Genomic DNA, 13,494 nt, shown 5'->3' on the forward strand with positions numbered 1-13,494 from the left:
AGTGGGGGACAGAAGCAGGGGAGATGTGGCAAGAAAGGTGGACAGGAACTGGATTTCTGATTGCATTATATAATGTCCCATTAAGCTTATGTACTGTTCTCTGGACCTGAACTTATTAAGGGTTTTAAACGGGTGAAACACAAGCAGATTATTTCTTCTTCCTTCTTCCTTCTTCCTTCTTCCTTCTTCCTTCTTCCTTCCTCCTTCCTCTTCCTCTTCCTTCTTCTTCCTTATCACTCTGGCCACAGTGTAAATAAAGGAGAACCTGGGGAATGTCAAAGGCTAGTTGGGAAGCTGTTGAAATCTCCCAGGCGAGAGATGTTGAGGACTTCAGTCTGCTTAAAGCAATGGCCATTGTAATGGAGCACTGGAGACAGATTTGCGAGATTTTGGAAATACAGTGGACAGGATTGGAGAATTTGTGATGACAGATCATTCTTAAAATTTTAGATTTGTGTGGCCAGTTATTCTATCACAGCTAAAATAGGAAAGATGAGAGGGAGACCAAGTTTGGGAGCTGATGATATGTTCGGTTTTGGACATTGGGAGATACTTGTGGGACATTTAAATAGAAATAGTCTATAGACATACCAGCATGGATAGATAGATTTGGAGATCAGGGGAATAAACATGGTCAGGATACATGTTTGGTATAAACTGAGTTAAACTCTGGTAGTAGATGAGTTTATCTTGATAGAGGATAAACTCACCAGGCAGAAGCCCATGAAGGAGGTTGGGAATGCATGGTAGAGGCAGGAGACAAGTTAGAAAGTAAAGAGGAGATCTTGAAAACCAAGAGATAAAAGCCTATCAAGAAGACCGTGCTTTCTTTTCTTTTCTTTCTTTCTTTCTTTTTTTTTTTTTAAATGATGATCTAAGCCAGTGACTCTTAAATCTTAAAGTCAAAATCTCCCTGGAAGGCTTGTTACCACAGGCTGTTGGACTTCACTCTAGAACATCTAATCTGGTAGGTGTTGGATGTAACCTGAGAATGTGAATTTTTAACAAGTTTCTAGGTGATGTTAGTGCTGCTGATATAAGGACCAGACTTTGAGAACCATTGGTTCCTTTCTGTGTTGTCCCATTTGAAATGTAAACAGTGTGTGTTTAAATAACAGGGAAGTTTTTGATTATATACTAGTAACAGTCAGTTTAAGTGGTAGTTTTGTTTTTTATGAACGTAAGTAATTGTATCAGTTGTTTTCAAAATACTTATTTCAGATTCTAGGGATCAAGTTATAGGGTCAATTAAATCCTAAGTACAATCTTATGTAGAAGTACCACAATATATTTTTTGTTTTAAAACTTTAAAATCTTGTTTTATGATTGAATGGAAAGTTGTTTTTCAAGAAACTTAATATTTTTACCTATGAAGTTTAAGGAAAATTTTATCATTGTTTAATTTAGACTACATTCCAATATTTATTTCTCTAAAAATACTTATATTATGTATATGAATTCATATTTTTAAACAGTTTCAAAACACTTTCTGTGTTGATAGCTTTATATACAACATGATATTTTGAAAGGATGATCCAAGAAGTGTCATTCCTCAGTACATGTTATAAGAAAATGATATTGGAAATTTGGGGGGTGGAGTGAGGGCTAAGATATAATATTCAAATAACAGAATAAAAACTGGTAGCCAGGGACTTAGCTAACAGACCTGTTAATTTTTTACTTGGATCTTCACTTCATTGGTCAATACACTTTTTCTAAATTGCTTGAGCTGCACTAGCTTTTCCTTCCATTCCTTTGTGCCTCATTTATAGCATTTAAGTTGGCCTTTATGTGCTATTTATCTCTACTGCTGACCTTTCAACTTAGTGCACTGCAGTAAGAATAACAAACATCTTTCCAACTCAGAGTCTGTTCTTGCTCTTGCCCCATCAGATTGTCAGCTCTTACAGATGAAGAGAGTTTGGGGTATCTTTGCAGTGCATAGAGCTCCCAGCCAAGTGCTTTTCGTTTTTGAAAATATATGGTGACCAATATATGTTGGAGTGACAAACCTTAATTTTAAAAATCTTGAACATTGGAGAAACACTTTTTCCTCCTCTCTTGTCATAGTCCACTGTGAATGGGAGAAATCATCCCCCGCCCCCCAACACACACGCACATACTTCCATTGCCTTCTCCTTACCTTTGTATGTCCTCCTCTGCATAGGAGTTGTGGCTCACTGAACTTCCCTAGATCACCATTCTTATGGTAACCACACTCCTCTCTCTGTGCCCCCCAACTGATGAACTGGTTAAGGCAGGTCCACGGTTTTTCCTCTTGTTTGTGGTCCTTGTCTGTGCTGCTACTGGTTGGGTTCTTTGCCAGTTCCTTTGTGTGTATCCTCTCCATGCATATGCAGGACTCACGGTCTAGATTTAGGATGAGAGAGTTTAAACAGTACTTCCCTGGGAAGCTTTTCCTCTTCCCCAGATTAGGTTAGGTTCCCTTCAAGTAACACTATATACTTATCCCTTATTGCAGGGGTCCTCAAACTACAGCCCGCGGGCCACATGCGGCCCGCCGAAAACATTTATCCGGCCCACCGGGTGTTTTTGCTGCCTCTCTGTGCATAGGAATTTGTTCATAGTTTTTTTTTAAACTATAGTCCGGCCCTCCAACAGTCTGAGGGACAGTGAACTGGCCCCCTGTTTAAAAAGTTTGAGGACCCCTGCCTTATTCTGTTCATTATAATTATAACTAGAGGCCTGGTGCACAACATTTGTGCACTGGGGGTGTGGGGGGTCCCTCAGCCCGGCCTGCACCCTTTTGCAGTCTGGGACCCCTTTGAGGATGTCTGCCTGCCAGCTTAGCGGGGAGCAGGCCTAAGCCAGCAGACGGACATCCTCCGAGAGGTCCTTAGCACTGCCACAGAGGTGGAAAAGGCTCCCGCCACCGCCGCTGCGCTCGCCAGCCAGCCAGCTGTGAGCCCGACTTCTGGCTGAGAGGCGCTCCCCATGTGGGAGCGCACTGACCACCAGGGGGAAGCTCCTGCTTTGAGCGTCTGCCCCCTGGTGGTCAGTGCGCATCATAGTGACCAGTTGTTCCCTGTTCGGTCAATTTGCATATTAGCCTTTTATTATATAGGACTTTAAAATAATAGCAATAGCTACATTTCTTGCTCCCTTATTATATGCTGTGTAAATATTTCACATGCATTTCCTCATGAATTCTTCACAGTCCTCATTTATATGCACCAAACAATTGAGGTCCAGAGATAAATAACTTCCCTTAGGTCACACAGCTGGTAAGTGGTAGAGTCCAGGGCGTCTGATCCTAGAGCCAGCAAGCTCTTAACTTTCATGCTTCACAGCCATGGGGGGAGCAAAGGAACATGAATTCTGATCCCAGACAAAGTTCAAAGAGATTATGTTGTTGGAGGCAGGAATAGGAACTTCTTGCAGCTGATGATTTGGAAAGAGATGGCTTTCTTGGTCATCTGGGCTATATAATAGAGAGCCTTCTTCAGTGCTCCCAAAGCTTGCTGTGTCCACCCCTCTCACTGCAGCCCATAAGGGACATTAGAAAGGAAGAAAGGGAGGGCAGCATGCATCTGAACCACTTGAACCACATTTTTTAACTGGGAAGACTAACATCAGTGCCATGCTTTTAGATCTTTATCAAGGCAGTACATCTCATAGTAACACATTAAATAAGAGCTTGTAATGAGAAGTGGCAGTCTCCACCCCATCACTCCTTGTCACCAGAATGGAGGCACTTTTTTGGTCTCTTTCTGTTTATCTTTCTTCTAATTGTAATTGTCCAGAAAAGGGAGATGAGAGGTAAGTTTGTCCCTTATGTGGACCTTCAGTTAACCTATCATTTTTCAGCCCCATTTCTCTCTCCTGTTCTCTTGCTGTACCTGCTGATTCCAAGCAGTGACCATCCTAGCTAATATCTCCCTTTTTGGTCCTCTTATGTTTTACTAATGTCTTTGTGTTTTTTCCATCAATCTGCCCCCACTTACTATCTGTCATCTAGTGCAGCAGTTGGGAAACTAGAACCTACAGGCCAAATCGTCTGGCTGCCTGTTTTTATAAATACAGTTTTATTGGAATGCACCCTGCTCCCTTGTTGCATTTTGCCTATAGCTGCTTTTGTGCCAGGAAGTTAGAGTGGGATAGTTGAAAAGAGAGCAGCAGAGCAGTTACCACAGAGCCTAACCTTTCTCCTCTGTGGTCTCTAAAGGAAAGGTTTGCCAACCCCTGGTCTGAAAACTTTTTGAGATTTCTCATTTTCTGATAATCATACCTACCCACCTTTACCTCCTCACTCTCATCTCTTCATAGACATAGGCTTAATTCATGGTGAAGTTCTCTTTAAATTCAGTAGTGAGGAGGTACATAAGCTTCCGCAGGCCTCCAAACACTACTCTGCTCTCTTGAACTGGAAAGACAGAGTCCTCACTCTCATACATTTTAATACACTGGTCATTTGCTTATTGGTGGCTGCCATCCATGTATTTAAGGTGTGAGAGCAGGGACTCTGTAATTCCTTAGGTCTTAACACAAGGCCAGAGTACATAGTAAGCCTTCAAAAGTGCTGGTTATATGAATTAATTGAGTGAATGAATGAATGAATGAATATAGTTTTTTAAATTTGTTTTTTTCAGAGTAATGGGGAACATCTAGTTTCTTTCCTTCTGAATGCACATTTAAATGTTCTACCTATTAATAACTTTTTATATTCTTCCTTAAGATTAATTATATTGACAATGCTTAATCTTATTATTAGGAATGGAAAGCAGCTTTGTATTCTGGATATGTCTCAACCCAGATATGGGCATTCTTCCTCATTCTACCTATTCATCTCTCTTTTGCTTTTACAGGTTAAAGTCATGTAATATAACACTTTTCCTTTTATTTTTCTTCACAGTGTCTTATTATTTTATGTGTAAATAGTTACAGTTTAATAAACTGCATGATTGTAGTCAATGAAATATCTGTATAGTGATCCATAGGAGCATATACTTCAAATATTTTTCAATTGTGATTAATAAAAGAATGTCTGTGGCATAATTGCAAAGATGATTCTGAAACAAAAGACTTACAAGTAGGAGGAAGAATGAAATCTAAGTTGAATGGTTTTTACTTTTCGATGTGTGTGTGGTCTGTGTTTCTCTTTCTGACCATCTGACTATTTATCATCTCATGTAAATTAAGACAAATGTACTGAGTTCTTGGTAAAAAAGACATGGTTTTGATAGTAGACATTTCTATTAGAGTGAATTTGTCATTCTTTTCTATTGCCATTAATGTGTTTTCTCTTGAGTCATGGCATCTTCAATAGTACCAATTAAAATTTACAGCAGTGACATAAAGTAGAGCCAGCACTTGAATTATTTACTCATTTGGAAAGGAAGCAAATGGCCTGTTTTAACATCTTCTGTAGAACAACATTCTTAATAGATATGCTTCTTTCCCTATTATTTTCCATAAAAAAGAAACAGTTAGGAACTTGTTATTATTTGTTATTTGATTCAGCCCCTCTCCCATGCACCCTTCAAATACATTAACAAGTTTATAAATGCATACATTTGGGTTTTTACATTTTTTTTCTCCGTAACTGTATCATATGTTGAGAGGAAGGAGAATGGAATCCTGGCATCACCCAAAGGAAGGAGTGAGGAATATATGTTCTTGGCATTTTGAGAGTACCCAGCTCTTGAGTGATGTAGTGTTCCTGGCCTCTGACATAAGATTTCACAGGCCTACGATTTAGGGGAATGGGAAGTGCCTTCCATGTTCCCTTTTCCTTCTTGCCTTTTTACTTTTCCTGTTGTGTATACACTTATTAAAAAAAGAAAAACAAAAAACACCACTTTTTCTCAAATACATTGTCTTCTGTTTTATTATACCTAAACATTTTTGAAGCAATTATTTCAAGTGGAATCTCTAAGAAATGAGGAACTGTGTTGTGTGTTTGCACAGTGTGATTTGTAAACAGTATAGGATTCCCATGAATATTTGACAGACCATAAAAATGATGATGTAAAACATCTTTGTAGGTATTATTTATATCAGTGCTGTCCAATAGCACTTTCCAAGATGATATGACTGTTTTGTATCTTGCTGCCCAATATAGTAGCCACTAGCCACAAATGACTGTTGAATAATTGAAATGTGGCTACTGTGGAATATAATATTTTATTTTAAAAAATATTTTAGTAAATAGTTTTATTGTCACTTTATAATTACAAATAACCAATTTTAATTTTGTTCTACTTTTTCTTTTCAGGTAAATATATGCAGATGATGAACATTCTCAAGCCAATTGCCTTTGATGTCATCCATTTCATGTCTCAGCTATTTGATTATTACTTATATGCAGTATATACCTTCTTTGGTCGAAATGATTCAGTAAGTCAACCTTTGAGGGGAAAGTCTGATTGTTTTAAATATCTATTTATTTTTCAAATGTAAAGTTCAGTTCACGCCCTCTGTATAAAATACACAAATAGCATTATTTTGAAAATTATTCATCAAAAACCCAGCAAAATTATTGATATCAGCTTTCTGCCTGCCTAATTGCCTTATTTATATGTTAATTTTAAGCTTTGATATGATAAACATATTGTATGTTATTCAGATCTTTGGCAGAAAAAATACAGCATCTGTTTCTAACCTCGACGTATTTTGGCAATGAAAAATGTGCAGGTTGCCTGGTTCAGATCTGGCCCAGTGCATAATTACCACATAGTAAATGAGATGTTTTAAATATTGGCTAACAGCCTTAGCAGACACTACTACATTCAGAAGATAATGGAAAATATTTATTAAAATAATTGAAAATTTTTTAACTAAACCATCTGCCTGCCACAGAACTAATGTTTCTGCTCCTCCATTTTGTGTTTTCAAAGCTCTTATTGAGTTTGTCTCTTTCTATTCCTATGGAGAACAACACAGTATTTGGCAGGTAATCGACCTGATATTTGGGAATTATTATGTGGTTCACCTAGATGTTTGATAGTTTTCTGTGCAAAAGCATACTGTTTGGTTCTATAAACATATCATGATATTTTTAATAGACTTTATTTTGTACCTTTTTAAAATGTGAATTTTAATGAATAACTATATTCATCATATAAATGTTCATATCTTTGCTGTGATTATAAATATATAAATGATAAAATCTTTTAATATGGCATCTGAATTTCCTGTGATCTTAATTCTCCAAAATGTTCCTTAGAAGGAATTCTAATATAATCAGAGACAAAGTGTTGATGAAGAATTTATGTTACTATAAAATATGTACTATTTCCTCACTGTGATTTTGGAAACTCAGTATATCAATATTAAAGAAAAAAAGATATTCTAGAATTTTAGCTAATTGTCAGAATCATTCTGTCTTTTTGATGAGCCTCCCTCTGTCACCTGGGCTGTGCTGGCCAGTAGTGCTGGCCAAGAGAAATGTTGCCCTAATGGAATGTTCTGTATTTGCACTGCCTAATATGGTAGCCACTAACCACGTGTGGCTATTGAGTACCTGAAATGTGATTAGTGTGACTGAGGAGCTGAAATTTAAGTTGTTTTTAATTTTCCCTACTTTATCTTTATATGTAAACTAGAGGCCCAATGCACGAAATTCATGCAAGGGGCTCGGCCCTCGCAGCCGCGACTTTGTCTGGAAGGTCGTCAGGTCTAATTAGCATATTACGCTTTTATTATTATAGATAGCCACACGTGGCTAGAGACTGTCATATCAGATAGAAAAGTTCTAGATCCTTTATCTATCAGATGCATTAAAATGGGGTCCTTTGGAAACTTTGGGGAACGAAATGCTTTTAGATGTGGCTTTCTAGACATGTAATACTACAAATGATGAAGGAAGTTTTTCAGGTCGAAGGAAAATGATACAATATGAAAACATGGGTCCTCAGAAAAGAATGAAGAGCATTGGTAATGGAAATACTTGGGGAAATATAAAAAAATATTTTTTAGCCCTAACCAGTTTGGCTCAGTGGATAGAGTGTCAGCCTGCGGACTGAAGGGTCCCGGGTTCGATTCCAGTCAAGAGCATGTACCTTGGTTGCCAGTACATCCTCAGTAGGGGGTGTGCAGGAGGCAGCTGATCGATGTTTCTCTCTCATCGATGTTTCTATCCCTCTCCCTTCCTCTCTGTAAAATCAATAAAATATATTTTAAAAAATATTTTTTATTTTTCCATTTAACTTCTTTATAAACCATATAGTTTAAACTGAAATTCTAACGTTTTCTGGAGTTCATAATAAAGGTATTACATATAACAACTATAATAGAGTATTAAGGGATATTGACTTATAAGAAGGCAAGGTTTACATATATTATGTAAAGCAGTGCATTGTAAACAGTAAATGGTCTGTGAAATGTTACGAATGAATATTATAATCCATAGGACAACAATGAAAAATAATACAAAGTACTTTAACTGTTTTGCCAACAGGAAAATTAAAGTATGACTTAAAAAATTATATAATCAGAAAAGGCAGGAAAGAAGGAATCAAAAAACTAAAAAGAGGTGTGTGGTGTATGTGTTTACATCTACATATAATAGTATCTACAACCAATATTCACATTAAGTGTTAATGGACTAAACACTCAAAAGGCAGAGATGGTCAGAATGGATTAAAAACAAAGCCTATACTTTCTAACAAAAAACACACCTAGGTTAAAGCATGTGAATTGTAAGGATATGCCATGTAGACAGTAATGATCAGATAAAATAAATTTGAAAACAAAATTTATTACCACAGATAGAGGGACTCATAATGATCTAAGGGTCAATTCAACTATTCAACTGGAAGATATAATGATAATAAGTGTGTATAATAAATGTGCCTAAGAACAGAGGTTCAAATAAGTGAAGCAATAATTGACAGAATTTGAGAGAAAATGAAAGGCCCAGTCTGGGTAGCTCAGTCATCTGTTGGAGGGTCAGGGCACATACAAGAATCAACCAATGAATGAATAAATAAGTGGAACCACAAAAATCTCTCTCTCTCTCTCTCTCTCTCTCTCTCTCTCTCTCTCTCTCTCTCAAATCAATTAATAAAAAAATTTCAAAGAGAAAATGAAAAAACTTAATGATAGCTGACAATTTTCACACCACGCAGTACTTAATCAAATAGGTAGACAGAAAGTTAACTGCCCCCTAGCTGTATCCTCATATGGCCTTTTCTCTGTGTTCCTGTGGAAAGAGACCAAGCTCTTTGGTGTCTCTTCTCATGATGGTACTAATTCCAGCATGAGAGCCCCACTCTCATCACCTCACCTGAACCTAATTATCTCCCAAAGGCCCCATCTCCAAGTAGCATTGCACTGGGGGTTAGAGCTTGAATATTTGAATTGGGAGTGGAAGGGAACAACAAACATTCCATCCATCACATAGAGCATCTGGAATTTGTATACATTGCTGGTGAAAATATAAAATGGTACAGCCACTTTGGAAAACAGTATGGCAGTACCTTGTATAGTTAAAAATATATCATATTAACCAGAAATGAAAGGAACTGAAAGTGTATGTCTACACAAAGGCAAGACATGAATATTCATAGTGGTATTATTCAAGTAGTCCAAACTGGCACCCAAATATTCATTGACTGGTGAATAAGTAAACAGATTGTGCTGTGTCCATATTATAGAATACTATTAAGCAGTAAAAGAGCAATAAATACTAATAGTCTTGCAACATGGATGAATCTCAAAAGCATGCTAAACATAAGACTAAATGCTGTATGATTCCATTTATATGGAATTTCAGAAAAGGCAAAACTACAAAGACAGAAAGCAGATCAGGGGTTAAGTAAGGGTAAGAGGATAAGGGAGATGATGAAGTGCAAAAGGTTTGAGGACATTTTTAAAGGTGAGGGAACTCTTATATATCTTGATTGTGCTGGTTACAAAGCTGAATACAATTACCAAATTTTACTAAAAATGGATGAATTTAACTATATATAATACCTAATGAAAAAAGAAGAAATGAATTAAAGTTATACCTAGCAAAAGTAAAGTATTGTAAAGTTACCATATAAAATTAGTTCATGTTTTACTACACCATGCCATTACACAACTATTTTGGCTAGAAGCTTTCTAACATATCTTGTGTAAGTAATTTCTCATTCTTGTATCTCAGGAAGATGTGAGGAACAATAATGTGTGTGTATGCTTGTGTACTTATACACACACACATATATATATATATTTTTTAATTGTTTTTTGGTTAATCCTCACTCGAGGATACTTTTCCATTGATTTTAGGAAAAGTGGAAGAGAGAGGGAAAGACAGAGAGAAACATCAATGTGAGAGAAACACATCTATTGGTTGCCTCCTATATGAGCCCTGATCAGGGCCCAGGCCAGGGAGAAGCCTGCAACCAAGGTACGTGCCCTTGACCATAATCGAGCCTAGGACCCTGTGGTGCACAGGTCGATGCTCTATCCACTGAGCCAAACCAGCTAGGGCAACACACACACACACACACACATAATTTTTATGACTCAATTACTGAGACAATGCATTTTATAGATTACTATTAATAACATTTTAAGTTTATTGTCTCATATAGAATATCTTAACATTTTTCCATGTATCTATATGTATCTATGATCACCTTTAAATTAAATTTATATTCAACCAAATCAACACTCAAGGAGCCAACTTTTCACTTCTTAACAGTCAAGTCTCACTTCTCATTTATGTTCTTGTGTGAAGATTTTTATAAATGCTTTGGCTTTGTTGTAGTGAAGAGAATTCTATACTGTGAAATGTTTACTGAGCATAACGAAAATTTCATTAATGTTTGAATGAAGATTTAGGCTGTTTCTAATTTGTGTTAAAAATAAATTAGCAACACTACACTAGTATGCTTCTTCAGAAATACAGCACAGTGTACTGTCTTTAAGTGTTTAAAGTATAAAGATCTTTAACTAAAAATAGTAACTTTTTGGAAATAAATTCTGGTAAACTCTATCCTGATAAATTCATTAGATTGATAGATGCTATTGTGACCTGTAAATAAATGCACATGTATAAACAGTTTGTTATTCGTAAGGGCTAAGGTCTGAGTTCTTTGCTTGATGTTTTGGAATTTTTAAATGGAGTTTGGAAACCCTCTAAAGCAGTGGTTCTCAACCTTCTGGCCCTTTAAATACAGTTCCTCATGTTGTGACCCAACCATAAAATTATTTTCGTTGCTACTTCATAACTGTAATGTTGCTACTGTTATGAATCATAATGCAAATATCTGATATGCAGGATGGTTTTAGGCGACCCCTGTGAAAGGGTCGTTCGACCGCCAAAAGGGTCGCAACCCACAGGTTGAGAACCGCTGGTAAAGGCTGAGTATCTGAGTGAAAACTCATCAGATGCTTCACTTTGGTTAATTTGAAGTTATGACATTTGCGAGATTATTTCCACACCTATTTAACATACCTTTCCTCTTCTTTTCCAGTTGGAATCAACAGGACTAGGCCTTAGTAGTAGTAGACTAAGAACAACTTTAAACAGAATACAAGAGAGCCTCATTGATATGGTAAGTGATCATTTGGAATCAATTCTTTGGGATTATAGAAAATAGAAATTAGCTATCTAATCCACTGCATATAAATGTATGTCTATGTGTATAATGAGTGCCCAAGACTTATATTGAGTACTCAGAGGAAGCCAAGTGGAGAGTTCCTATCGTCTGATTGGAGAGTGAAAACTTGTACACATAGACGAAAATGACATTGGCTATGCTTCCACCACAAGTTCAAAGAGAGGAAAGCTGTATGTGCATATGTCATGTCAGGATGACTGAAGGAGGAAGTGGGACCTGTGCTAGACTTTGATGAACAGGCATGGGCTGCGTGGGAAAAAGAAGAAGGGCATTCAGATTAAGGTTCAGAGTCTGAGCAAGGACTCTGAGGTGGGAGCAAGACCAGAGTTTGGCAGGTCTTTGTGATGGGCACTGGTATCTGCCGAGAGTGGTGTTGCAGTATTCAGGACCGCTTTCTAAATGACCTTGAGATTCAAGTGTGCGTTAATTGGCTCGCAGTGGGAAGTCTGGGTTCTTGCCTATGTAACACGATGAAATGCATGTTTTAAGAAGATAGGTTAGATCACCACACAGGGCTGTTGCTCTGTAGTGTTTAAGCTAGCATAAGCATCTAAAAGAAGAACATCTTTTGCTTATGGTTGGTTACTGTAGCCAGAGATTTTTGCTGTTCGCTATGTTTCTCTGCACTTACATTATTAACCTCAGGGTTGCCCGAATTTTACTTTGTTCCTTCATCCACCTAAACAGGCAATCATTTCCCACTTTTCTTATATGCTCTGTATTATGTGCATACTTCTGTTATGATGTTTTTATAAAACAATGTAATCATTCAGTCTTTTAAGGAATACTTATTGAAATAATTACTATATGCCAGGCATTTTTGTAGTGCTGGGAATTCATCAGTTTGTGCAAAAGAGGTAATTCCTGTCTTCTTGGAACTTATATTTTATTGGGGCAGAGAGACAGATAAACAAATACATAATATAGTGTCAGATACTTGTAAGTGCTAAGAAGAAAATGAAGCAGGGTGACAGGGTGGTGATCTTTGAGCAGAGAGATGAATAAAGTGAGAGGCATGTACCATTATCTCAGGTGAGCGCAGGAAATAACCTGTATCCGTTTCACCATCTTCCTTACCATTTGGATATCTTTTTGCCTTGCGCATATTTGTAAATATGTACATATGGAAAATATATGTATATTTTTCATAGCACTTTGGCACATAGCATTTCTTCAGTAAATGTTTGTAAAGTAAATGAATAAACTCCTAATTTGTGAGTTTTGTGTCTCCTGGCTTGTTTTCTTGGCCTTATCCATTTAATCCTGATCTTCATTTTCAGAGTCAAAGCACCCTAGCCATCTTTTCTCTCTCTCTCTCTCTCTCTCTCTCTCTCTCTCTCTCTCTCTCTCTCTCTCTCTCTCTCTCTCTCTCCCTCTCTCTCTCTGAAAGTCAGTCCATTGGCTTTCAACCCCATTAGCCTTTATCTATGTTTTGATTTTGCTTCTCCTTGTTTGATACTTAGTATAACCTTTACCATTGGATCTTAGTCTGTTGCTGAACTTTTTCTTGTTTCTTCCTAAGTGCCTCAAGATTGATGGGCTGTAATTTACCATTAGAGTCATTCACTCTGATGTTTTTCTGTCATCTCCACTAGTGACTAACTTCTGATGGTCAAAGCACAGTTCCAGCTTTGAACCTTAAGGCATGGATTTAATGCTTCTAATTTCACCATCCAGTGTATAACGAAATAGCATGGCCATGTAAACAGTGGGACCACATTAGGGTTTCTTTGAGACCAGCTGCCACCCATCTGCTGATAACAGTGTATCCGTAGAATCTGTCTGTGTTCATTGGATAAATTTTCTCCTGAACTGGGAGTCAGATTTAGAAATGTGTTTTTAAAAACCAACTACACCTCTCTTCCCAATAAATAAATATGCCTGTTTTTCCCTTTGGCATCTTGTCTCTTAAAGATACCTT

The 13,494-nt window shown here is 37.2% G+C and overlaps 1 protein-coding gene across 1 annotated transcript in view; it reads left to right on the forward strand.

Moving 5' to 3' along the window:
- The window catches only part of VPS50 (VPS50 subunit of EARP/GARPII complex), a 121,818-nt gene that overhangs the window by 89,565 nt on the left and 18,759 nt on the right, over positions 1-13,494 (forward strand). The window contains exons 21-22 of the mRNA XM_081102352.1: positions 6,236-6,357; positions 11,427-11,507. Coding sequence (XP_080958478.1) covers positions 6,236-6,357; positions 11,427-11,507 — 203 coding nt within the window. The remainder of the gene's footprint in view (positions 1-6,235; positions 6,358-11,426; positions 11,508-13,494) is intronic.

Source organism: Myotis nattereri, assembly GCF_964212035.1.
Source record: "Myotis nattereri genome assembly, chromosome: 11".
Taxonomy (NCBI): domain Eukaryota; kingdom Metazoa; phylum Chordata; class Mammalia; order Chiroptera; family Vespertilionidae; genus Myotis; species Myotis nattereri.